General features: G+C 43.0%; 2 protein-coding genes across 3 annotated transcripts in view; one reads left to right on the top strand and one right to left on the bottom strand.

Moving 5' to 3' along the window:
• Positions 1-1,899: 1,899 nt before the first annotated feature.
• Positions 1,900-19,079, bottom strand: LOC122490197 (S-methylmethionine--homocysteine S-methyltransferase BHMT2). Of its 2 annotated transcripts, XM_043592792.1 has the most exons (9): positions 18,973-19,079; positions 17,554-17,664; positions 13,828-13,960; positions 11,947-12,038; positions 10,575-10,766; positions 8,394-8,541; positions 7,984-8,166; positions 7,509-7,737; positions 1,900-3,114 (listed from the first exon to the last, which is right to left on the bottom strand). In XM_043592792.1, the coding sequence occupies exons 4-9, from the start codon at positions 12,022-12,024 to the stop codon at positions 3,033-3,035; spliced, it is 912 nt and encodes a 303-aa protein (XP_043448727.1). In that variant the 5' UTR covers positions 12,025-12,038; positions 13,828-13,960; positions 17,554-17,664; positions 18,973-19,079; the 3' UTR covers positions 1,900-3,032. The 2 variants fall into 2 exon arrangements, with proteins under 2 accessions (XP_043448727.1, XP_043448736.1); XM_043592801.1 differs by lacking the exon at positions 17,554-17,664.
• A 75-nt stretch (positions 19,080-19,154) lies between these two features.
• Positions 19,155-25,912, top strand: part of DMGDH (dimethylglycine dehydrogenase) — a 69,027-nt gene continuing 62,269 nt past the window's right edge. Inside the window, exons 1-2 of the mRNA XM_043592778.1 lie at positions 19,155-19,271; positions 20,254-20,428. Coding sequence (XP_043448713.1) covers positions 19,177-19,271; positions 20,254-20,428 — 270 coding nt within the window. The 5' untranslated portion in view covers positions 19,155-19,176. The remainder of the gene's footprint in view (positions 19,272-20,253; positions 20,429-25,912) is intronic.

Raw genomic sequence — 25,912 nt, 5'->3', positions numbered from 1 at the left:
CCATATATAATTCATGTTTATTTGTTACATTGCTTCTAAACCATATGGCCTGAAACAAAACGAAGGTTTTAATTGTACGGGTGTAGACCCAAGGAAGGGGCTTACAGTGAAAGATAGCGCCCCTTCCAGATGTAGCCTCTCAGTTCTTGCTTTTTGCCCGATGCCATCCACTTTCCTTTTTTTTTAAAAATTTTTTTTTTCAACGTTTATTTTTATTTTTGGGACAGAGAGAGACAGAGCATGAACGGGGGAGGGGCAGAGAGAGAGGGAGACACAGAATTGGAAACAGGCTCCAGGCTCTGAGCCATCAGCCCAGAGCCCGACGCGGGGCTCGAACTCCCGGACCGCGAGATCGTGACCTGGCTGAAGTCAGACGCTTAACCGACTGCGCCACCCAGGCGCCCCTCCACTTTCCTTTTCACATAAACTTCATCTGTCAAACAAGCTGTTGTCCAAGCATCCACTCCTGGAGTGTGGTGTTCAGGACCAGGCACTAAATTTGTGCAGAGGCTTTGATGCTGGAGTGTGGCCAGAAGAGAGTCACGATGAGGATGAAGGGATTGGAAACAAAGTCACGTAATTATATTACACTACACAATGTACACTGAGTGCTTACTATATTCCAGACACTGTTCCTAACTATCTCAATCCTAACTGTTCACTCAATCCTCATAGTACTCCAATGAGGATGGTTCTATCGTTATCCTCATTTAACAGAGGAGGAAATTAAGACAGAAAAGCTAACTGTCCACTATCGCAGTGCTAGTATGGCAAGGCACATCTTACAAGTCTATGCCTTTGGTTGGAGGAAATGAGGAGGAGTAAGTATAGGGAAGCATGACACTTACCTTTAAATTTTTGAAGAGCTATCACATGGAAGAAACCACCCATTTGTTTATGGGTGCCCAGAGACTAACATGTGGACAAACAGGCAAAAGTTGTTGATAAGTAGGTTTCTGGTTAATGAATACAATAATTTCCAAAGAATGAAATATATCTTAAGAAAGAATATGTGATCTTGCACGGTAGTGAGTTACTACTGGAAAAGTCCAGAGACTGGCTGGTCCTGGTTGGGGATGCCAGCAAAATATTCAGGCACATATTTAGTGATTTTTATTAGTCATCCTCAAGGAACCCCAAGGCCTTGAGATGATGGTAAGTGGCTCACCTTTTAATTTTTAGCATGCTAGGGTTATGTATTATGGGTAGAGTGGCAACATTTTATTTATTTATTTATTTATAGAAGGAGAGAGTGGGAGCAGGGGAGGCACAGAGAGAGAGGGGGGACAGAAGGTCCCAAGCAGGCTCCAGACTGACAGCAGAGAGCCTGATGGGGGGCTCGAACTCACCAACTATGAGATCATGATCTGAGCTGAAGTTGGATGCTAACTCACTGAGCCATCCAGGTGCCCTAGAATGGCAACATTTTAATGAGTTCCAGGTTATCTACTTTACAGAAATAGGATTGAAAGGCTGATTCATATTAAGCAAAGCTGATAAAAATACATGAAACTTCACAACAGAAAAATTTGGATAAAAATCTGATAAAAGCAGCCACTGTGCACATGATAGTGGTTGTGAAGTATAGTAGTTGTGAACCTGGATTCCAGAGACACACATGTAGGTTCAAATCCCAGTTCTGTTGTTTACTAACTGTGTGACCTCAGGAAAGTTAACTTACCTCTAGTTTCCTCCTACATAAATTACTGTGTTAAAACCACGATCTCATTATTTAATCCCTGTAAAGGACAAATGAATGTGGATGAATGGATAGACAGACAGATAGATAGATAAAGTGTGAGAACAAGAGTGAAGCAATAGCCTGGAACATAATAAGGAATAAATGTTTGCTATTATTTTCCAAAGAATGTCCATGATGTTTTAAATATTCAAACACTATCACAGGTACATTATTTTTAATTTTATTAATTGTCACAAATTGATACATTGTTTTGGAAAAAGCAGAGAGATATTGGCACATGGCAACTAACACAAACATAAGTCAAGAAAATATTAGACCAAGATAGATTAGAACAGACCTTCTCAAAAGTCTTCTAAAACCGTTGATTTATTTTTACTCATTTTAACAATCAAAAATAAGAATTTCATTGAGCATCCATTGTTATGCCTAGCACAGTGCTAAATACTTTAAGGAAAAATATATGAAGCACAGCAAATTGTCCTTGTCTTTAAGTAATTTATAATTTATCTGTTTGTGATCATAAAGACACATTTAAGAACATTCTAGATCCTAACACCTTTTTTGTTTTTAAGGACCTAACACCTTTAAGTAAAATCATTTTTGAAAGTAATCACTTACTTCAATAACCCTGCCATTGCTCAAAACATTTTTTGCTTCTCTTCCTTGGGATTGCCCTTGGAGTCATCATACAAATCATGTAAGAGAAGCAGACTCATTGTTCCATCTTCCTCAAGCACCTAGCTTGGTTGCCTGAATGAATCACTAGGTTTGGTGTTCAGTGACTTCTGGTTATTTTAAAATCTCAAATTCACCCTAAAAACTAGTTTCGCTATTATTCTTTTTTTAACGTTTATTTTTGAAATAGAAAGAACCCAAGTGGAGTAGGGACAGACATTTGAGAGGGGCAGAAGATCTGAAGCGGGCTCTGCACTGACAGCAGAGAGCCCGATGTGGGGCTTGAACTCAAGAACCATGAGAGCCAAAACCAGATGCTTAACTGACTGAACGACTCAGGTGCACCACATGTTGCTATTCTTGATGACCTTCCAAAGAATGTAGCACAGCATTACTGGACAGTAAGGAGCTGGAGGACCTCTATGCAGAGGCCCTTTCCCATCACCTCTGCATCTGCTGCAGCATCCAGCTGGGTGTTTGTCCACAGTGGGAGCATAAGATGTGTATGTTGGACGGAACCGAAGGGCCAGCAGCACATTAGCTGTTCAGCAACTGGAGACGGCAAGGTGGGCTGGGGGTAAAGGCGGGGAAGAGTTCCAGACGGGGGCGGAGGGGGACTTCCTTCCGTTCTGTTATTCTGAAACAGCACTACTCCTTAGACGTCCGGCTGTGACAGTGAAGGACAGAAAGGTCTGCCCGAAGCTGGCAGCAGATTTTCCCAATACTCCCTTCTGGCCCTGTGTTAAAAAAAAATAATTAAAAAATGCGTACCTGTTTCATAAGTCTAATATATATATATATATATATATATATATATATGTATATATATATGAATATAAAATAAATTAGTACGTATGCATGTATGTATTTGCCAAATACACATAGGTTTGGTAGATGATCAGGCGGAACTTCAGTTTCAACACACAGACTGAAAAACTATGTCCATCAATACTCTTCTCACATTTCTATCAAAAACAATCACTGGGTTTCACACCACCTCTCAGAAAAAGAATATGTGTTTAAATTTTACATGTTTTGGTGAACTACATGTATTCTGAAATTTCTAGCAGGGTCCTTCTAGCTCTACTCAATATTTTTATATAATGACAAATATATGAAGACGGGTTTAAAAAAAATGGTTATTTATTTTGTGTGTGTGTGTGTGAGAGAGAGAGAGAGAGAGAGAGCACAAGCAGGAGAGGGGCAGGGAGAGAGAGGGAGAGAGTTGTAAGCAGGCTTCACATGGTCAGTGCAGAGCCTGACGCAGGGCTCCAACCCATGAAGTGTGAGCTGAGCTGAAATTAAGAGCTCCAACCCATGACCTGAGCTGAAATTAAGAGTCGGCCACTTAATTGGCTGAGCCACCCAGGCGCCCCGAAGCTGGTTTTTAATGTAAAAACACAGTGTAAGTCTTCAAAAGTAACCAGAAACCGAATACAAATTATTTTGTTAATATTTGTTCTTGTTTTTAGACAAAGAAAGAAGCGTACAAAGGTTCCTGGTCACAGACCTTTGTAGTAAATATATTTATACAGTTTTTTCCACTTTATTTACAAAGCAATGAATATATTGACATTTTTTGGATGATGAAAATGTCAGAAATCTGGGATGTCTATGGGTTTTGGTGTAATCACAAATTGTTGTGAACATCAGTATGTTTGGGAGTTCAAGGTACAAGGAATGTCTGGCTTTGTTCTACAGAAAAATGTTTTCTCTTTACCTGGTAATGAATTTTAAGGATCCCTAGATAATAATTAAAGTAAGCCATATCTCACTTATTTGAACTATTTTAATCATCACCAAAGTTTGCTCTCCTCATCTTTTAATTATATTTGTATTACTTTGTTCTAAGTATGATACCTATAAAATCAATTTTCTCTGATAAGCATCCATATCTCCCAGAAGAAATGTCTGGCTAAATGATTTCTTGTCTGCTTTTACAATCTAAATAAATTTACGTTAGGGATGTTGTTTCAGGTAAAAAATGAAGAGTGTTCTAAATCCCACTGAAGGGGCGCCTGGGTGGCTCAGTCAGTTAAGTGGCCAACTCTGGATTTCGGCTCAGGTCATGATCTCATGGTTTGTGAGATCGAGCCCTGCATTGGGCTCTGCACTGACAGTGTGGAGCCTTCTTGGGATTCTCTCTCTCCCTTGCTCTCTGCCCCTCCCCTGCTCGCGCGTGCACACACACTCTCTTTCTCTCAAATAAATAAATAAATAAACATTAAAAAAATCCCGCTGAAATGCATAAAGAAATAAAAAATGGGTTAAATACATAACAGCACTGAAGAAAGACGAGGAGACAGCAGAGAGTTTGGTTTCTAAAAGAGGGAAACGGGATGGCATTGTATAGAGATAGACGAGAGAGAGTCAGAGATGCAGTGATTCATAACACAACAGTCATTCAAGAGGTCCTCAGAAAAATGTCTTCAATAACAAAGTGCATTGACAAAAAGCATGATTTGTAACAATTTATAACAAATAGTATAATTTAGAAGTTGTTAGACCTTAGAGAAAGTAAAGGCCTGTTATTCATCTTTCAACGATGACAAAGGAAGTTAATTAGAAGTTCCTAGAAAACCAAATGTTGTACAAAGAAAGTCACAGTCTAAGTATGAAACAAATTAAGATACGGCATACATGTGGACTACAGATGAAATGAAATATGACAGAAGGGAATTGATTTGAGCTTGATGCTTGGAACATTCTCCCACAAGAGGCTCAATTGTCTTTAAAAAAAATTTTTTTTTACATTTATTTTTGAGACAGAAAGACAGAGCATGAACGGGGGAGGGGCAGAGAGAGGGAGACACAGAGTCTGAAACAGGCTCCAGGTTCTGAGCTGTCAGCACAGAGCCCGACGCGGGGCTCCAACTCACGGACCGTGAGATCATGACCTGAGCCGAAGTCGGCCGCCCAACCGACTGAGCCACCCAGGCGCCCCTCAAGTGTCTTAAAACAGAATTATTTCTCTTTCTCCATAGTTCCATGCTTATGTCTTAGTTCTAAGTGAACATTTAGAAAATCATTAATGTATCAGGATATTAGACTGGAAATCTTATTGGCAGCACCAAGATATGGCAGACATGAGGTATCAAGGTCATAAGACAGACACTCTGCAGAAGTTTCAAAGGAGGTGGCCAAGAGCCAGTACCATGGCTCACCTGACTCTACCCTGGACAATCTAGCTCACAGACCAAAGGACCAGCTTCTCTGATTGAGAGCAAAGAGGGTGCCATTAAATTGGGATCAGACCACAGTCTCATAGTTTGTTTACATGAGGGAAGAGTGAAAGGTCCTCTAGTCAGTTTTGGCCCCCAAGTGAAAGAGAGCCAGCCTGGAGGTGTTCAAAATCTGGAGGTATTTAGAATCACCAGGAAGGATGATGAGACCTCTGAAACAGGGTGTTATTTCGAGTGACCTGCTGAAAAAGCCAGGATCTGAAGGGGGAAGTGGCAGTGAGAGAAAGCGATGCCTGTGGCATCCCAGGGGAAGGCTGTGAGGAACCATGGCAGTGCTCAGGAAGACCTGCCAGGCCCAGAAAATGCAGTCTTCCTGTTAGGCTGCTGGGCAAGGAGGAACAGTTAAGTCCCCTTTCCATCCTCTCTCTTCTCCCTTTCAATCTGAAGAGGTCAGGAATCATGGTTAGCAAGACGAGAAGGGAGGATTGAAAGCCTAAGAAAGAAAGAGAAGGACCAGCCTGACTGTCCCTAGTTTCCTGCCTATTGAAGGCAACCGATGGAAAACAGGAGATGTAAGCTTCATGTGTTCCAAGTTTTGATTTTACATGGAACTGTACACTTTAATTACTGAATTAAGACTGTGTTTGCTAAATAAAGTGGTCGCAGGGCTTTCTATTGCCTAAGGCTACCCAACAAAGTCCTGGGGCCTGTCCGTATTTTTAAATAGGGACAGAGAAAAGAATTCACCCAATGAGCAGGTTTAAAGAGACAGAGGGAGACAAAAATAAAGTTGCACTCTGATTATTACATTTCATGAATCCTGTTTGTTTAGTATGACAATTACAATAATAGTGTAAATGTTATTTACTAGATTTACATTTTTTTAAAAGTTTATTTATTTTGAGATATAGAGAGAGTGCAAGTGGGGAAGGGGCAGAGAGAGAGAGAGCAAGAGAGAGAGAATCCCAAGCAGGCTCCTCATCGCCAGTGCAGAGCTTGGCACAGGCCTCAAACTCATGAACCATGAGATCATGACCTGAGTGACATCGGACACTTAACCGACAGAGCCACCCAGGCACCCAGCTTTACAGCAGAACTCAATCGAGCAGAACTCAATGATGTAACTGTCATGGAACACCTTAAAGAAACCAAGCGGTAGATGAGGGAGAGAGAGTAGAGGGGAGCAGAAAGAGTTAATTGTTAAAAAAAATTTTTTTTTTAATGTTTATTTATTTTTGAGAGAGGGAGAGATGGAGCATGAGCTGGGAAGGGGCAAAGAGCAAGAGAGACATAGAATCTGAAGCAGGCTCCAGGCTCTGAGCTGTCAGCACAGAGCCCGAGGCGGGGCTCAAAGTCACAAACCATGAGATCATGACCTGAGCCTAAGTTGGATGCTCAACCAACTGAGCCACCCAGGTGCCCCGAGTTAATTCTTGTTTTACAAAGTGGAATTAAGAGATACTGCTTTATAGCAATGGATTAAGAAATAGATGGCTAAATAGAAAAAAAATTCAAATTTATAAAGGTAACCAAAAGAAGAAATAAAAATGTAATACCTCAAAATTGGGAAAAGTACATCAGGAAGAAAAGGGGAATATTTTGTGATTTAAATACCTCAGTTTTTTAAAGGGTTAGCAGTAATTACAGCTTAAAATTGCTAAACCAGAAATAAGGTATAATATTTCAAAACACAAGGGAGGGAGACAGAGGATCTGAAGCAGACTCCATGCTGACAGCAGAGAGCCCAACATGGGGCACAAAGTCACAAACCTGTGAGATCATGACCTGAGCCGAAGTCAGATGCTCAACTGACTGAGCCACCCAGGAGCCTCTAGTTTTAATTTTATATACTTGTATATTTTTTCATTTTTTACTGCATGCATAGTGTTTCTAACAATAAATAAAATGAGATTCGAGCAAAATAGTAATGTCAATTAGAAAATTCCTACCTGGCTCTAATCCAGGGCTTGGTGTGCATATTGAGACTGCTTCCCCAACTCCCATGTTTGTCAGAAGCAGGAGGCCAAAAGCCCCTTTCTGGGGCCAGCTCCTCTGCAATCGCCCTGATGTGGTAGGGTTCAAATCCACAGCACCCACCAATGTACCTGACCCCGAGTTTGTAGGCCTCTCTGGCATATTTCTGAATATCCCATCTGGTTGCAGCTCTGGGCTCCAGTCCTGCAACACAACCATCACAGCATTGCTGTTACTGTCCTTGTATTCAAATCACAGGTGCTCTGATGGGCATTTTTTACAATTAGAAAATCACGAACTTTAGATTCTGCTCAATTTTCATTAACATTGAACGTTTTTGTCTTAATGCGGTCTCTATTTGTAAGACTGTACCATAGCTATTTATTATGGCCGTTTCCATGTTGTCAGCACAAGAAAACACAAGGACCTCTGATATGTAGCTGGGCTTACCAAAGGGATATTCTGGGAGATCCACAAACCCTCCTTTGCCACAGTCCGGTGTATGGAAGCCTAGGGACTGCACCATCAGATGCGCCTTCGACCCTGCAGCCTGTAGGCCCGCCTTCATGAGTTTCATCGTCTTCAAGCTGGTGCTGGGTCCAAATCGGCAGTTCACGCCTACAATCGCAGCCCCTAGGCAAAGAAATAAAGGACTTATATATTTTATTTATTTTATTTTTCAGTTGTTGGAAATTGCCTTAGAAATTAGCTATCCTTCTCCACCGCCCAAGTTTTACAAATAAGGAAACCAATTCCAGTTAATTCTGTTAGCAATGAACGGCTCTCACAATATTAAGCAACCTTTGTTAAATTTTATAAACAATAGCTGAACTGCTAATCACACGATGCATCCAGATTACCTGCCTTCACCAGCTTAACGGCACATTCTCCAGGTGGTACACCATGCATGTCTCCGTCTGGGCCTATGCACATGGTAGCTGCCACAGGTTTACCCAACGCTTTTAAGACTTCCACAGCCCACATGGCTTCTTCGGCATGCTCAAAATACTAAGAGAAATTTCACCATTTCTATTGGTCCAAATGTAAAGCAGATTTTGAAAGGTGGAATGCAAATGTTGCCAAATAGTTATAAAAATAAATAAATATATGTGGTAAAACTTGCTAGGAACAGGTATTTAGCAGACTAAAGAATACTTTTTTTAAAAGTTTATTTATTTATTTTGAGGGAGAGAGAGAGAGAGAGAGCTCATGCAAGCAGGGGAGAAACAGAGTGGGGGGGGTTGGAGAGAGAATCCTAAGCAGGCTCTGCACTCAACACAGAGTCCAACATGTCACTCGATCCCATGACCCTGGGATCGTGACTTGAGCCAAAATTAAGAGTTGGACACTCAACCAACTGAGCCACCCAGGCACCCCTAAAGAATGCTTTTCTAAAGTACACATTTTAATTCCTTTAACAATAATATATAGATTTTCATTTGGGGATCATTGATTCAGCAAGATGATGACTGTTAGGAAAAAAACAGAAGCAAAAACCACAAAGGTTTTTAAAGTAATTGAGTATTTAAATTCATAATTTTGAAGGAATTTTATTAATAAACTCTTTTATGGAACTGGGGTAATCTCCAAAAAAAATTATGAGTAGTGTATTATGCTTAATACTTCAAAGTGATTTTATATTCACTTCTAGTTAGACGTTCATAAGTGCTCCATGAAGTAGGGAGAAATATGATGATTTCTGCCCGTCGAGAATGCTGAGGCACAGGGCAGGGAGGAATAGCTACGGAGTTTCTTTGCCGAGGGTGGACAAGACACCTTGTCTGGTAAACCCAGGCCATTTGCAGGGGTGCTTCCCAGGAATGTCTTTAAGGGCCAACACTGAAAAGCTGACCTTAAGTAAGTGAAGAAAAGTCAGCAAAAATCTCCCTGTCTTCTTCCTTCTTGACTTAGATTCTGCAGAATCAGTGTGTGGGGAATGGCAGAGGGAGTCCACAGAGAGGCTCTTGCAAAACAAACTGGTGTCCTCATCCATCTGGAGAACCTATCAGGTGGGGTTTGTGACCGTCTCTGCAGATGATTCTTGCCAGGTGTGTCTGTCAGGCTTGGCTGGCCCTGAGCCTTAGGAAGGTTGACCAAGCAAGGACTTCAATAGGTTCAGAGAGTGGTTAGGGAAATAGCAGTTGGGAGGCTATTGTCCTTGTTGAGGGTAGAGATTTGGGTTGAGAGCTTGACCTTACATGGTAACAAAGGTGGGGAATGGGGAATGAGGGCTTTTTTTTTTTTTAATGTTTATTTATTTTTGAGAGAGAGAGAGTGCAAGCCAGGCAGGGGCAGAGAGAGGGGATCCAAAGTGGGCTCTGTGCAGACAGCAGTGAGCCCAATGTGGGGCTCGAACTCATGAACTTTGAGATCATGACCTGAGCCGAAGTCAGACGCTCAACCAGCTGAGCCATCCAGGTGCCCCGGGAATGAGGGCTTTTTAATTTTTGGAAGTGGAAGGAAGAGAATGTTCTGGGCCTTCATGTCCAATCAATGATCAATTCTTATTGATTTTTTTCTTCAAAATATCACTCACATATCATAGCTTGAGGGAAAGCCGAGGGATTGGGGTAAGCACAGCATGAACAGAGGAGGGCAACGAAACTACTTGGTACTGAGTATTGTTAGTGGGGCCTGCATGAGCCCGAGCAACCATCTACCTCCTAAGCTTTGCTCTCACAGCCTCTAGCTCACGCACACAGCCCCTTCCTGCCCTGCCCCTCCCGCAGGAGAGACTGCTTCCTGAATCACCGTCCCCTTCTCACCCAACATTGCACGGTCCCCTGTGAGTCAGCTGCTACAACCACCCAAAAGAACACGAAGGCTACAGGTAGGCCTGTCCTGGGTCTGCCCTTTGGCTTCACACAGAACCTAGCACACAATTGAGAGGATGTTTGCCTTGATTACAGTGCATTTAAACAAACCTTTGACCCTGTACCCTGAGGAAACGAAGGCACAAAGCAATCCAATACCCTCCTGAAAGCTAAAGACTATGCAGTTGTATTCGTCAAAATAGTGTTTCCCTAAAACACGAACCTTACCTCGGCAATCAAGAAGTCCACATTTTTCCTGGCAAAAACATCTAGCTGGCGTTGAAAGAGTTGTTTAACTCTAGCTTCATCCTTGTGGTGTGTGTACGCCGATGTCTGGCAGATCCCCCCTGCCACCAAAGCGTCACCTTTTCCAGCCACTTCCCTGGCAAGGTCACAGGCAGCGGCGTTCACATCTTCCCACTGAAGTTGGAGAGCAAGAGTTCAGATGGTGAGCCTGGCGTTTTAGAGGTAAAATATTACAAATAACCAAAGGGGCAATGAGCAAGTAAGACGAGTTCAAGGTATGGGGTAAACTGCAAGTTGGGAAGACCAGCAGAGTTGGGTACCTTCTCCTCTACTACCAGTGAGCATATAGTTCCATGACTGGACTTGCCACACTGGATCTTGGTAAATGTTTGTTTGCCTCCCTCACTTGACTGTGAGCCACTTAGGAATCAGGTCTGTGGCTTTCTTTCATCTTTGTTTCAAGCATAGAGATTGGACTATAGCAGGTACTCAAGGAATGCTGGTTGGTTGAATACATGGGCATGAACATTTGCAAGTATTAACACTTTTCACGTATGGAATATCTCACAATACTTCCACATTCTTCTCCTTATCTCCTTTTCTCAACAACCCTATGCATTTAAGCATAAATTATCTCTATTTGCAGAGAGAAAACCAATGCTCCCTGCAGTCAAGTGTCTTGCACAAAGTCACACACCCAATAGATAGCAAAGTTGAGTATCAAACCCAATTCTTCTCATTCCTAGGCCAGTGCCATATTCCCAAGGACCACCCTGTCTCCAGATGGACAAGTCAGAAGAGAAGACAGTGAAATAAGGGAAAAAGGCATCTATAAAATAATAGCACAGAAGGATGACCATGTCCTTCCAATGGCCAATTCCTTCCTAGTCCTATCCTCCCCACATACCTCAGCTAAAGAGGCAGAAAAAAAAGCTCATTTATTTAGTATATATTCATTTACATAATAATGAATTCTTTAATAGACATTTTGTGTGGAGTTTGTAGCAAAGTATAGTAACACATCAGGTCAATTCCATAGCTTCCCGTCAAGAGGTTACTTTTTTTTTTTTTTAACGTTTATTTATTTTTGAGACAGAGAGAGAGAGAGCATGAACAGGGGAGGGTCAGAGAAAGAGGGAGACACAGAATCTGAAACAGGCTCCAGGCTCCGAGCCATCAGCACAGAGCCCGATGCGGGGCACGAACCCACGGACTGTGAGATCATTACCTGAGCTGAAGTCGGACACCCAACTGACTGAGCCACCCAGGCTCCCCAAGAGGTTACTTTTATTACAGATGATCCCTGACACTTTCCTCCTCCCTCCCTTCACACCTGCCCCCACACCAAAATTACCTTGCTCTCCATATTGTCCTCATTGGCAGAAAAGGTGAAAGTCTGCATGACATTTGATCCTGCTCTCAAGAATTCCATGTGAAGTTGACGAACTACAAGGTAGATTTTGAATTAAAATTAAGAAGATAAAAACCATAGGAGCTTTCATTTATAGCAAAAGTAGCTTACCCACTCACATCTCTTTTAATCAGACACATTTCAAACCTTGTACTTATAAAAGATTGCAGATTACGGTCAGTAGAATTCAAGGACAGAACAAGGCAAAGTCAATACCAAACTGGGGCTATTTGGAGTAGCCTCATGTTGCCCTGTCGATGGGCCTCAACAGCCTGGTGCAGTCGCAGGAAGAGATTAAGGCCTGGTTGGCCAACTGCCCCCTCAATCTTTTGGTCTAGAGAGGGTTTATTCATTTGCCTGTGTTGTGAGGGATGTGGCTGGTCTACTTATAGTCAACACTGGGAGCCCTCAAAAAAGGATGAGGAAATTCTCAAATTGGACAGAGTGTATGTGGGTTGTGCCCCCATCAAACAGATTCAACAGCAAGCGGCTGCTAAGGTGCCATCAGAGAGCTTTTGTTGGCCTATCAGAACACCCTTTCCTTCTCTCTCTTCATCCTTGTTATTTCAACATTTTCTGGTTTAGCAGAAGAATCTTCTAAAATGAAGAACAGGGGCACCTGGGTGGCTCATTTGGTTGTGTTTGACTCTTGATTTTGACTCAGGTCATAACCCCAGGTTCGTGAGATCAAGCCCCTCGTCGGGCTCTGCGCTGACAGCATGAAGCCCACTTGGGACTCTGTTTCTCCCTCTCTCTTTGCCCCTCCCCTGCTTGCACGTGCTTGCACCACGTGCTCTCTCTTTCTCAAAATAAATAAACTTAAAAATAAATAAATAAAATGAAGAACAAGTTTTCCTTGGGCCAGATGAAAACTTCATGCTAAGCACCAGAGAAATAAAACCTGGTCCCACCACATAACTCTGGGCGTTGGATGAAACAATGCAAATGCCATCAGGGACTTAGGACACGTGGGACCCTTCACACTGGTTAACTCACAAGTCCTGACAACTAGCCCATCTCACACCCTCATGTGAGCATGGATCAAGAAACTGACCCTTGGGAAAGTCAAATGACTTGTCCAAGGTCACACGGCTGGTCGGCAGAAGAACCAGGACAGGATCCCAGGCTTCTCAGATACACGGTGCATATATGAATAAAATCAGAGCAAACTGAAAGTTCCATTCCCAGCTTGTATGCATTTCATTCTTTCACTTTATCTTCCCCTTTAATTTAGGACCTTGCTCTCAATAAAGAGTAAAAGCAGAATTAAAGCTCCAGTGGATGTTACTCACCAATACCATCCCAGTTTCTACCTCCAACTCATTGTTTTTTGGGTTTTTTTTCTAGCTAAGGGGATGAGGTGAAACTGTTTATTTCTTCACACCCCTCTCCCCCAGCAAACCCCAAATGTCTACTCTCTATGCTCTGTTAATCTGGTGGTTACCATTAATCATCTTTACCAAACACGGTTCTAGTATAATAAGCAAATTAGCCAGAAGGATTAACGTGAAGCCATAACACATTAGGTTCAGGAAACTCTTGACTATCCACAAGGTGAATATTCATGGGACAAATATTAAGGTGTATAATTTAACACCTCCTATATATGAAGATGCAAGCGTGTGGTGGTGGGCGGGGGTGGTGGTGGGAGAGGACATTTTATTCTATGTGCTTCAGCCATGTACTGTCACCGTCTACATCTTGGTGATTCTGGCAAGGGAAACAGTCCTTAGAAAACACTGAGAATTATTCCTTTATATTCTCTCAGTCAGATTGAAGCAAACTGTCACCCAGATAAACGCTGTCGGGGCTGCTGGCACTGACCTGCATTGGGATATTCCACCACGGCTTCTGGAGTCCAGAGCCCCGCCTTCACGTAGCCCCTCTTCTCCAGAGTTAGGAGAAAGCTGCCGTCTCCAACCACAACCTCCCCATTCTCCAGACGTTCCAAAATACCCTGGAGAAAAGAAAGAAAAATCACCCAAGATGCCTCTTTTTTTTTTTTTCCCTTAAAGCAGTTTCCAATTTTAGGAAAGGTGGTCCTATGTTCTTATAGATCCAGTTCTGTCAAAATCCTCAATGTCTAACAATATTCTAGAAAGACTGAGTATACTATATTTCCTGGACATTCCAGGTACTTGTGTTGTGCAAAGTGCTGTGACTGTTTTTTCTCAAATAATGTTTACACTGAGTCAAATTATAGTGAAAGTGCTGATTCTGCGATATACTGTTTTCTCAACATGTTTGTGGCAGACACTGATAGTTGCCTAATTAGTATGTATTTCCTCTTCTCTTCTTTGTTAATGTATTTCATTTGGGGAGACAATGTCCTCAACTTAAAAAAAATTCTCTGGCGGAGGGGCAGTGCACGCCTGAGTGGCTCAGTCAGTTAAGTGTTTGACTTCAGCTCAGGTCATGATCTCGCAGTTTGTGGGTTTGAGTCCTACATTGAGCTCTGTGCTGACAGCTTAGAGCCTGGAGCCTGCTGCGGATTCTGTGTCTCCCTTTCTCTCTGCCCCCTCCTACTCTCTCTCTTTCTCTCTCTCTCAAACATAAACAAACATTAAAAGAAAATTTATTTAAAAAATTCTCAGGATGCCTGGGTGGCTCAGTTGGTTAGGCGTCTGACTCTCGGTTCCTGCTCAGATCATGATCTCACAGTTTGTGGGATTGATCCCTGCATTGGGCTCTGCAATGACAGCATGGAACCTGTTTGGGATTCTCTCTCTGCCCCTCCCTGGCTCACACTCTATCTTGCTCTCTCTCAAAATAAATAAATACACTTAAAAAAAAATTCTCGGGCTCCCTTCCGCTGGGGGGAGGTGGGTATATTACATAGAGCTGGCCAATGAGACATGGGCAGAAGCCAGTTAAAGATTTCTGGCAAAGTTTTGCTTTCCCGATATAGATGGGCACTCTATTCCATCGTGGCACTTTTTCTCCTTCCTGACTAGAATGTCAATATAAGCCCTAGAGGTATGCCAGTCATCCTGCAGCCATGCCATTGAAAGTCACACACTAAGGCAGGTGGAGCCGACTAATAGTTGCTGTCACTCACAGCCGCAGGGTTTTAACGGCATCTTTGCGTAGCTGCAGCAGCCATGGACTGTTAGGCCTCACGTTAGGGGAGAAAACTAGCCTCTTTTTTTTTGCATAAACCACTAAACATAATCCTAGGGGACAGAAAGTTTCATAACTATGCCCCTACATTTTCCAGCATGTTCATATATGTTTTCATTTGGTACTCCCGACAACTCTGTGAGCTAGGCAGGGCAGATGGCTTTTATTCCCATTTTATAAATGAGGAAACTGAGGTTCAACGAGACTAAGTGACTTGTCCAAGATCACAGAGCTAAGAAAGATTACAAAGCTAAAGTGGACTTCAGATCTTCTAAATTCCTAATCTACTCTCTTTCTAATCCCACTTTTCTGTTTGGCCCACCCATACTTGAATAAAAGGCTGTACCCAGAGCAGTTCTCCAAGGGCTTACAGTTTCCATTGTCTAAAATGTGCCTCCCCAAATACCTGCCTCCCCCAAATACTGCATGGCTCACTGTCACCTTCCTTCAGGGCTTTGGTCAAGGGTCATCTTTTCAGGGAGGCATTCCCTGACCATCCTATATGAAAACTGCAAACACTCCCATGGTGACCCCTACTCCTCTTGTAAAGATTGCATTAGCTGAAGATACAATCTTTTATTGAAAATACAAGGCCAGTTCACTTCAGCCCTGTCTACAGCTAGACACACAGCAATGCATGAGTGGGAGAGAAATGCCTTCAGTTGCCCCTTCTAACCAGCCATATCTGCAGCCCAGGAAGGTACATTAGAAAGAGTTACAGTGGAGGCCGCCATATCTAGAGCATCTCCATTTTTGTGTGGAGGGAAGTGAAATGGAATACAAGCTGTGTTAGCTATATTAACCATAAACACTGCTTTGACTCTGGTTATTTTTTCCATATTTTATATCTAAAGATGAATTTTAGTTGAATGTGGAAGAAATGTTAATATTTATTATGATTCTCATCTAGTTCTCTATTCCTTCCAAGATATGCAATTTGCTCTTTTAATGTTGTACTTTTGAAACATAAAAAAAGACTTCAGCTTTAAATTTTCATGCGAACTTTCCACATGCCAGGTACAGTTCCAGGCAAGAGGGATAAACATTGGACTAAGACAAGGCCCCTGCCCTCAAGAAACTCAAAGTCTGCCCACCGGAGGAAGGCTGATGGGTCAAAAAATCATCACAATATATGTAATAAAGAAATGCTGCAGTGGAATACAGAACAGAAAATCAGAGGTATAGTCATCTGTATAAAATCTCATCTTGGAAATCTAACACTTCAATTATAAGCTAAGATTCAAATTTAATAGTACACACCAAACAATTCTAGAGGGGAAAAACACTGGCATACAGTTTAGGTGTTATAAGTTAGTATCTCACCTACCACATTCAACCTGTCTCAGGGTTATGCCAAGTGTATCTATTTAACACTTCTTAGATACGTACCCACATCCTTACTGTCCCTGGATTATTGAAATGACCTCCAATTTGCTCCCACAGCCCACTCTGTTGTATCTTCCACTGCTACGGACCAAAGCCTTGCCTGTCTGACTCTTACTTGTGATTACTTCCTCCTTTGTGTTCTGCTTCAGGTCAAACACCCTCCATTCCTGCATCTGTCACCTGTAGCTATAGTATCTGGTTACTTACCTGTCCCCTCTATTTGGCTTTAAAATGCTTGAGGCTCAGGTGACAAATCTCATTTGTCTGTATCCCTACCACCTCAAACAGCACCTAACAAAGAGTAGGCTCTTAACAAACTATGCCAAGAGTCAGCAGACAGATAAGATTTTTGAAACTGTCACTTGTGTCTTATGTGCTACAAGTTTAGTCCTGAGGAGAGAGAGAGAAAAAAAAATGACACTCTTTAACAGAAAATTAGCTAGCTAGGGTTTTAAGAAAATTATAGTGCCTATTTTGATTGTGATCTTCACAATAACAAGTTAAGCCATTTTGATCTGTTATCTAGATGTTTGTCCAAAATTTTAAATTTTGCCAGTTTTCTTAAAAAGCCATTAGCAAAATAGCTATATTATCAAGACTTGAATTCAGAGCACCTTTAAGCCTCTCCTTCACTGCTCTATCTACCACCCTAGTTAATTACTACACCAGCTCATCTAAAGACAGCTCCAGAATGACAGGGGACTCTGTAAAATAAAGAGCAATGTAAATTAATTTGCAGTACATTTATATTTTCAGTCCATCCTCCCTTTCAATTTGGCAGTGACTCTGCCTTGGATCTGGTAGTGAGCTCTGAGAGGCATTTATGGTTCCTTGTTGCAGATGTCAGTATCTAGACTTCTGGATTTAAGGTATGGCTTCAGGGCACCTCTGATCAGACAGATGAGTAGACCAACTTCATTCACCCTCGGCCAGACGCTGCCAGAGATCCAATATGCCTGAAGTTGCCACTAGGACTGCTCTTGGGGATTAATGAAGCGATTGGAAGTGTCCCCTGTGGCAACTAAATGAATTCTTAAAATGTACCTGTTGGCTGACAGGAGAGGTGAGATTAGCTGCTTCCCACTAACATTTTAACTCCCAGGTACACATTAACATGGTTATCATACGATAATCTTGGCGTTGCAAGAGCAGAGGCTGGGAAGAAATTGAACAGGGACAGCATATTTTAAAAACCTTTTAAAAAGTGAGCCAAAGGTGAACACAGTAATACAGAAAATTTAGAGAAAGAAATCAGCACAATGTCTTTATCTTTTATTAAGCTCATTTACTTCAATGCCCATATTTTACTTTTATAAAACATATCCAAAGATTTTTTTTTTAATTGTTAAAGTCATATTCCACATCTTATGCAACTATTACCATTATTATTTCTTTCCTTTCACTGCATATATAAATATTTACACAGTTGGGGTCGGTCTGTATAGTATAACTCCTTTTGTAACTTAACTATTGTCAAAGCAGTTTGCTTGTTCTCATACTTAGCTTCTTAATTGGCTGCCTAATAACTTATTAAGTGGATGCACCTTTATTTAGGGAGCGCACCATCACTGGGCATCTTGATTGTTGCTAACTTTTTAGGAGAAAAAGATCAGTGGTGCATACTTACATGCCTATATAGCTTCTCCCTTCCCCCTCTGAGTTTCAGGGCACAGCTGGGTTGCTTTGAGGGATTCTGGAGATGTCCTGCGTCCAAGTTCATGCCTTTCCTAATTTTGTTTTGTCACCCCTTTTCCTCACCAACTACACACCTAGCATAGAAACGTTGGGGGGTGGGGGTGGGGGGGACAAAGCTGACACTTGGTGAACAGAGAGGGAAAGAGGCCTAGAGAAGGAACCAGGTAGCCGGTTCTACTGAAAAGGGTAGGCAGAGCGCCGCTACCCCACTAACCTGCGCACTTCCCTACCCCCCTCCCCCCCCCCCCCACTCCGCGGTGGGGGTCTGGGAGCATCTTGCACCCCTGGTTTCAGGCCAGCCCATCAGTTGCAGGGCCAGGCTGCTACCCTTCCCAAAACGCCAGAGAACCAAGCTCTGGGGCTAGTTGAGCCCAAGACCTGAGGTAGGCTGAGGGTAGAAAATGTGAGCGCGGCGCCTGAGTCCGGAGCTAGACTTCAAATCCCCGCTCCACCCTGGACTAGATGGGTGACCTTGAGCTAGTGGCCTTTCTGGGCCTCAGTTTCCTCACCTGAAAAATGGGAATAATTGTGCGCAGTCCGTGAAGTGTGGGGCACCGAGTCCGGGCTCAGTAAATTATCTATTCCTCACGCCAAGGCGGTATTGTCGCCCCGGGCAAGTGGCGATCGCGTATACTGAGACACAGAGCCCTCCAGGTGCCCGGCCAGGGCCGCAGAGCTCATTCAGGGGTTGAAGTGGGGTCTCAAGTCAGGCGCTGGGAGCCCCGCGGCCGGGCGCGCTGAGTACCTCGCTGACTCCCGGAAACTCACCTTTTTGGCCCCGGGGCCTCCGGCTGGAGCCATCTCGCCGCGGCTGTGCGGCCGCCGGGTCCGCGAGAGCGCGCCTAGCTCTGGAACCCGCCCCTCGCCCGGGGGAGGGTCCCCCAGCAGAGCCGCCAGCCCCGTTGCCCCAGGGTGTCCGGTGGCCTCGGAGCAGGCTCCCGCGCCCGCGCCCTCGGCCTCCTCGGCCTCGCCATGCTCCGCCCGGGCGCGCAGCGGGGCCTCCTGCTGTCGAGTCTCCGGCTGCAGGGCTCCCCCGGCCGCCCGCGCTCAGCCTGCGGCCGCCAAGGGTGAGTGGGGGCCTGGCCGGCGCCGAGGCCCGCGGATGGGCTGCTGCCTGGGTGGGAGCCAGGGCCTGAGGCAGTCTGCCGGGTCGGGGGATCCTGGGCCTCTGAGAAATGGGCATTCGGATATCTTCTAGATGTACGTGTTTTCTTTTACACGCGCTGGTGGACAAAGTGAAACAGTATCAAAGGGTTCCCAGTGCGAAGTTACTCCTACCCCCATCTCCCAGTCAACTTGTTAACAGCGTCTTCTGTATTTTTCCAGAGATTGTCTATGTGTAAGCAAACATAGGAAGATATACACCATACACACACACACACACACACACACACACACACACACACACATGGTGTATATCTGTCTATGGTATATAGAGATATATATTCCTCTTTGCCTTACTTACACCTTGCTTTTTACAACGTGTCCTGGAGAGGCCCACGATCCTGCTAGGTAGAAAGTCACGCAAATAAATATATGAGACCACTGAGCAGTAACTATAAAATTAGAGGAGGCTGTACGTGGTGAGGAAGTTAAATGAAGAAGAACATTTAACTCCGTCTGGCTCTCCGCAGCCTGGAAAGCATTGGATGGAGGAGATGATCCAAGACCTACAGGAGCTAAAGTTCTTAATAATGGTTTTTCATGGAATAGAATGATTATGTGTGTTCTCCAAGTAGACTGAAAAAAAAATACTCTTTAACTCTTTTGGGAAAAAAAATAGAAGTCATGTTCAATTCTTTAGCTATATTTGTTATCTACAATGGACCAGAATTATATGGAATGGGTTTCAAAGTCCTCCTCTTTCCTCCCTTAAGCAGGTTGCTTCAATCAGGGTTTAGATGCCCCAATGACTAAATCAGCGCTATGCAACCCTCACGGGCACTGTTAAGATACTAGAGAAAAAAGGAGAAGAAACAGGAAACAAGTCAGAAAAACTATAGCTGCCATAGCCTAATAAAACTACCATTTACAAAAATTGTCTTCCAGAGAGGAAAACCCACCTTTGTCTGCGGAAACAAGATGGAAAGACAGAGCAGAAACTGTGATAATTGGAGGTGGCTGCATTGGTGTGAGTCTGGCTTATCACCTGGCCAAAGCAGGGATGAAGGATGTGGTCCTCCTGGAAAAATCAGAGCTCACTGCTGGATCTACCTGGCATGCAGTAAGAAAAGCCCCTCCACACCTTTTGGGATGAGCACTGGGTGTTGTATGGAAACCAATTTGACAATAAATTTCAAAAAAAAAAAAAAAGGAGAAGAAAGAAAGAAAAGCCCCTCCAAACCGTCACCTGCCCTGAAGTGTGTGAACCAGTGCAATCAACTTTCTTCTCATCACAACTCCCCACTTTGAGATCTTTAGAGTGAGCATCCCTTCAATAGTGTTGGAAAGTGCAATTGCAGTCTAGTGATCAAAATATATAATATTTTTATCTTGAGCATATAGCTTCTGGATTCACTCCTGGCTCTGCCATTTTCTACCCATATGACTTTTGGTCAGTTTCCATTTCCTGATGTGCAGAAAGGAAATATTAACAGTACCTCGCTGACAGGGTTGTGATGAAGATTGAGTTAATATGTGTAAAGGTATTAAACACATGGTAAACGTTTAGCAAATGTTAGCTTTTGTCTGGAAGGATGTAGCTGGATGATTGCACATATAGCCAGAGACCTGCACTAAATTCCCCTCACCTGGGTTTTGTGGTCTTTTTAGTTTCATTTATGATTTTAATGCAGCACTGTGAGACAACAGCTTGGTGTCATGAGGCTGAGAACTGTGAGGGCTGAGAACATGTGATGTTGCTTTTGTGTTGTAGTAAATTAACACGCAGCCTCTTCCGTTGGACAGACTTAATAATACAAATAATTGTTCCAGCACTACACAATAATTGGGCTTAAATGGAAAGTTACTCAGGTGAATGAAGTGACTGACACTGCTCTCATAGCATTATGCCGTATCAATGATTTCTGAAGTCAGTTAAGGAAGAGAGAGGAAGTTTTTGTGACTGTCGGTACACATTTCTTTTGGAGAAGGAATTGGGCAGTGTTAGCCACTGCTCACCGTCCCTTTCTGTTGTGAGTTTTCCTCTGCTAAGTCAGGAGGAAACCCTGCTTTCCAGGGACTTTAGAATCTAGAGCCTGCTCTAGGTTTGGGGGGTGTTAAGCACTGAAAGGGCTGCCTGTGTCCTGTGGAGATCAGGGGACACCGCAGCCCAGACTTAAGCCCCCCTGGCCACTGGGTCCTGGTGGTCTCAGAATCAGACTACACTTATGGTTGGATGGAAGCTCCTAGAAAATCACACCAAGCCCAGTTCCTCTTCTCTCTTTTCCCTCCAGTCCCCTCATTTCTGGGTCTGAGAGGGAGGTCCAGGCACCTGGTCTTCCCTGAATGTAATTTCAGAGCCTTTACAGACATACTGTCTCTTGTTTCACCCTGTCCCTCACCTCACTTCCTCCTACCTGGAGAGAGGGGTCTGGGAAGCCACCAAAACTCCGGGCCCTTCTCCCCTCCCCGAACTAGACTTTCTATTCAGGCTTCACATTATCACGCAAAAGGAAGCCTGAATTTCTCCTGTAGTTCTCCTGGCACTTCTCTTTCGTGGACAGTCACTCAGCCTTTCAACAAATATTCACTGAGAGCCTGTATTGTGTCAGGCCAGCCCTGGTCTGAGAGGTGGGGACACAGCAGTGAATAAAGCTAAGTCCCTGCCCTCATGAAGCCACATTCTGGTGTGCTAAACAGAAAACAATGCCTGAGAGTAATCGGTGCCTCGAAGAAGAGTAAACTGGGGTAGAGGGGTGAAGAATGATGGGGTGCAGGAGTCTACCTTGAGGAGAGGGAGCCAAGGAGTCTACCTTGAGGAGGTGACATCTCAGCAGAGACCAGCAAGAGGGGAATGAGGTGCTGGTGAGGCTGTCCAGCAAAGAGCATGTAGGCAGAGGGAAATTTAGGCAAGTGGAGATATCCTGAGAGGGAGGCTTATACCCTTTTAATACTTCTGGGTTGTTAAACAGGGCATACACCTTAATATTTTAATTACTTATTTGCTCATTTAGATTTCATTGATTTGATGTGACCTACATTTTAGAATAGATTACAGGATTCCCTGCATTATTACTTCTTAGACATTTCATGAACGAAAAAAAAAAAGCAGCATACTGTTAACCTAAGTTTTTTGGAGAAAAGTGGGCAAAGTTTTTAAGATGATAGCTTCTGGTTAAATGTTAACTGTGCCAAATATGTCTTCTTCAACCAGAGAGATATCAGAGTGAGTGGAAAAGGCATTCTCCTACTTTGTGCACAAGGTTTACGCTATGGTTTACAAAATGAGATTCATGCAGTGCGAGCTCAAGATGGACTTGGGCATCAGAAGCCAGGTTATTTGGCCCACTGGGAATAAAGGAAAAGGAAAGAGGGTTGCCCTGGGAAGTCGGTCCCAGGACCTTTTGCAAGTCAGGGAGGCCTACCTCTGAGGAACAACATGAAGAAATTCTACATGTTGGGAATTTTTAACATAGAAATATTTGGAGCAGATATGAGAACGTAGAAGTTTGGGGAGCCAGCTAAAGGAGCAGACTACAAAAATCAAGGTAGCCTCACTGAAGTATAACATGTACTTAAGGTTTATATCTGCAAAGTGCAGGAATCAAGTGCTTAGTGAGGAAGGCACAGCTTGCAAAGTGAATATTAAAAATGGAGTCACACTGGGGCGCCTGGGTGGCTCAGTGGGTTAAGCGTCTGACTCTTGATTTAGTCTCAGGTCATGATCTCACAGTTCGTGGGATCAAGCCCCAAGTTGGGCTCTGTGCTGACAGTGCAGAGCCTGCTTGGTATTCTTTCTCCCTCTCTCTCTGTCCCTCCCTCTCTTGTGCTCATGCTCTCTCTCTTTCCCTCTCTCTCTCAAGATAAATAAACACTTTAAAATAAAATAGGGGCACCTGGGTGGCTCAGTTGGTTAAGCGTCCCACTTCAGTTCAAGTCAGGATCTCACAGCTCATGAGTTCAAACCCTGCATAGGGCTCTGTGCTGACAGCTCAGAGCCTGGAGCCTGCTTTGGAATCTGTGTCTCCCTCTCTCTCTGCCCCTCCCTCGCTCATGCTCTGTCTCCCTCTCTCTCTGCCCCTCCCCCGCTCATGCTCGCTCGCTCTCTCTCTCTCTCTCTCTCTCTCTCTTAAAAATAAACATTAAAAATAAAATAAAATAAAAATGGGGTCACAAATCTAAAAACCCTGAGGTTTTGCCATATTTTAACAACACTGCTTTGTCAGCAGGTAACACTACTACCAATGTAGAGCATTTCATGTAGGATGGACAGAAAGGGGAGAAGATGGAGCGAGAGGCAGCTTTGGAGCATGGGGTCCCCAGGAGAGGCAGCCCTTGGGGATGGTGCCAACATGAATGTTTTGGAGAAATGAAGACTGAAGATCTAAAGATGCAGGATGATCATTTTGGGGTGTGGGAAGACAATATTAGAACTTTCTGTTTATTTTTATCTACAAATGTAAGAAAGGGATGAAGCTTTACTAGTCTTTATAAATAGCCTTTACCTTTGATGCAGGTGACATACTGGGTATGGTTTCAAGGCTGACTAAAAGAAAGGTTGGCACACCACGACAGAGGCAGCCTCGTACTTTCTTTTGTCTTTCGTCTACCTTGACATACTGCAGATCACGTGCTATAGGACATCATCGTTGCGATGCGTTTATAGAGACAGGGCTTTAAATAATAGAATTCGTGATGAAAGGAAGAGGGAATGAACTGGAAGGTGTTGTGCTCCATGGAGGTTTGTTGTTTATCTCATGCAGTAATTAAAAGGGTTAGCGAGACAAAGCTTTTCTTCTACAAAAAGGCCAGTGTTTTAAATTTGGTGACCTTTATAGTGATTCAGATGGCTACCAGTCATTAGGAGATACATATAAAAAATACCACATAGCAGATACATACAAGAAAATAAATGCAATCTATGCTTTCAAAGTAAAGCTGATGGTATAGGTGAGAAATGACTGCTTTTTGCAAAATAGTCCTGTTGGAAAGGGTACATTTTGAAAAGGAATATTTGGAAATGTTGGTATCATCAATAGATTTTCTGGTCAAAATGATATGCATCATGTAGAAAAACTCTCATATATACAAGAGATAAAATTTTTAAGGTATCTAAAATTTTCCCAAATGGTGAGTTTAAGTGGGGTTTGTACCCATTTATTTAAAATATAAAAACGTGGGGCCCCTGGGTGGCTCAGTCTGTTGAGCGGTTCCTGGTTTCTGCTCAGTATGATCCCAGGGCTGTGGGATTGAGGGCACGTGCTGAGCGTGGAACCTGCGTGAGATTCTCTCTCTCTTCCTCTGCCTCTCTCCCCGGCTTGTGTGCTCTCTCTCTTTCTCAACAAAACAAAACAAAACAAACCGAAAAACCCAATACCTTCCAATTTGCTTATAACAACTGATAGACAAGAGAACATGAAATGTTAATAGTCAAGTTTCAAAAGAAACCTTTGTGTGAGTGGTGATTGGGGTGGAGGAAGTGATGTCAGGATGCGCAGAGTACAGCCCAGAGAGTCTCCTTTTCCCAGGAGACTCTACAAAGTAGACCTTTGTATCATTGACAGGTAGCGTCTTCAGCCATCAGAGCCATTCAAACCAGTCTCAAAATAAAACAAACCTAGGATTAGGCATTCAAGTTGCTGTTTTACCAAGGTTCATCCTGTATATATTTTAGTAACAAAGCATGTTAGTCACCTAGATTTACTAAAATATTAATAAGTTGACTCTTCAAAAGCTTTTCCATATAATAAATTTTAAAAACTCAAAACCTTTCTTAAATAAGCGAATTTTTAAAATTTGAAAGCTTTTCTACACAATAAATAAAAATTATTTACAATGTTTAATTCATTTCAAGTTGTCTTTGTATGTTTTATGATCTCTGTTAATATAGTAATACATATTTATATATCACGTGAGAACAAAGATATACACGTATTTTAGTGGGTATGCTTAAACTTAAAAAAAAATTTTTTTTAATGGTTATTTATTTTTGAGAGGGAGAGAGTGCGAGCAGGGGAGGGACAGAGAGAGAGGGAGACACAGAATTCGAAGCAGGCTCCAGGCTCTGAGCTGTCAGCACAGAGCCCAACATGGGGCTGGAACTCATGAACTGGGAGATCGTGACCTGAGCCAAAGCTGGATGCTTAACCGACTGAGCCACCCAGACGCCCCTGCTTAAACATTTTTTTATTTTACGTGGGTGCTTGGAGATGGCTTGAGGTCAGTCACTGGGCTTTTTGAGGTTGTAGAGGTTCACGAAAGAGCAGAAAGGATTATTAAATACATAGAGCATCACTGGCTTTAGTGACAGTTGATGGTTTTCTAATGCCATGTTGCTTTTCATATTCATTCACTGTTAGCCTACTATAAGGAAGAGATTTTTCTTCTCCCTATTTATTTGCGTATGTATTTATTTAATCAATAAGGATTCATAATTCTTATTTTATTCAAAGAGTTATAGTTCCTAATGATTATTCATGTCTCTGTTTCATCTTTCCTCTTTTATTTTCTCTTCCAACAATAATCATTTTCTTTCCTCAAATAAAAGGTAGGCCCCTTCCTGTCCTCCTTATAGACTTGTGGCTATTCTAGCACCTTCTCTTCTCTC

Source organism: Prionailurus bengalensis, chromosome A1 (assembly GCF_016509475.1).
Source record: "Prionailurus bengalensis isolate Pbe53 chromosome A1, Fcat_Pben_1.1_paternal_pri, whole genome shotgun sequence".
NCBI lineage: Eukaryota > Metazoa > Chordata > Mammalia > Carnivora > Felidae > Prionailurus > Prionailurus bengalensis.
This window is presented reverse-complemented; position numbering and strand designations above follow the sequence as displayed.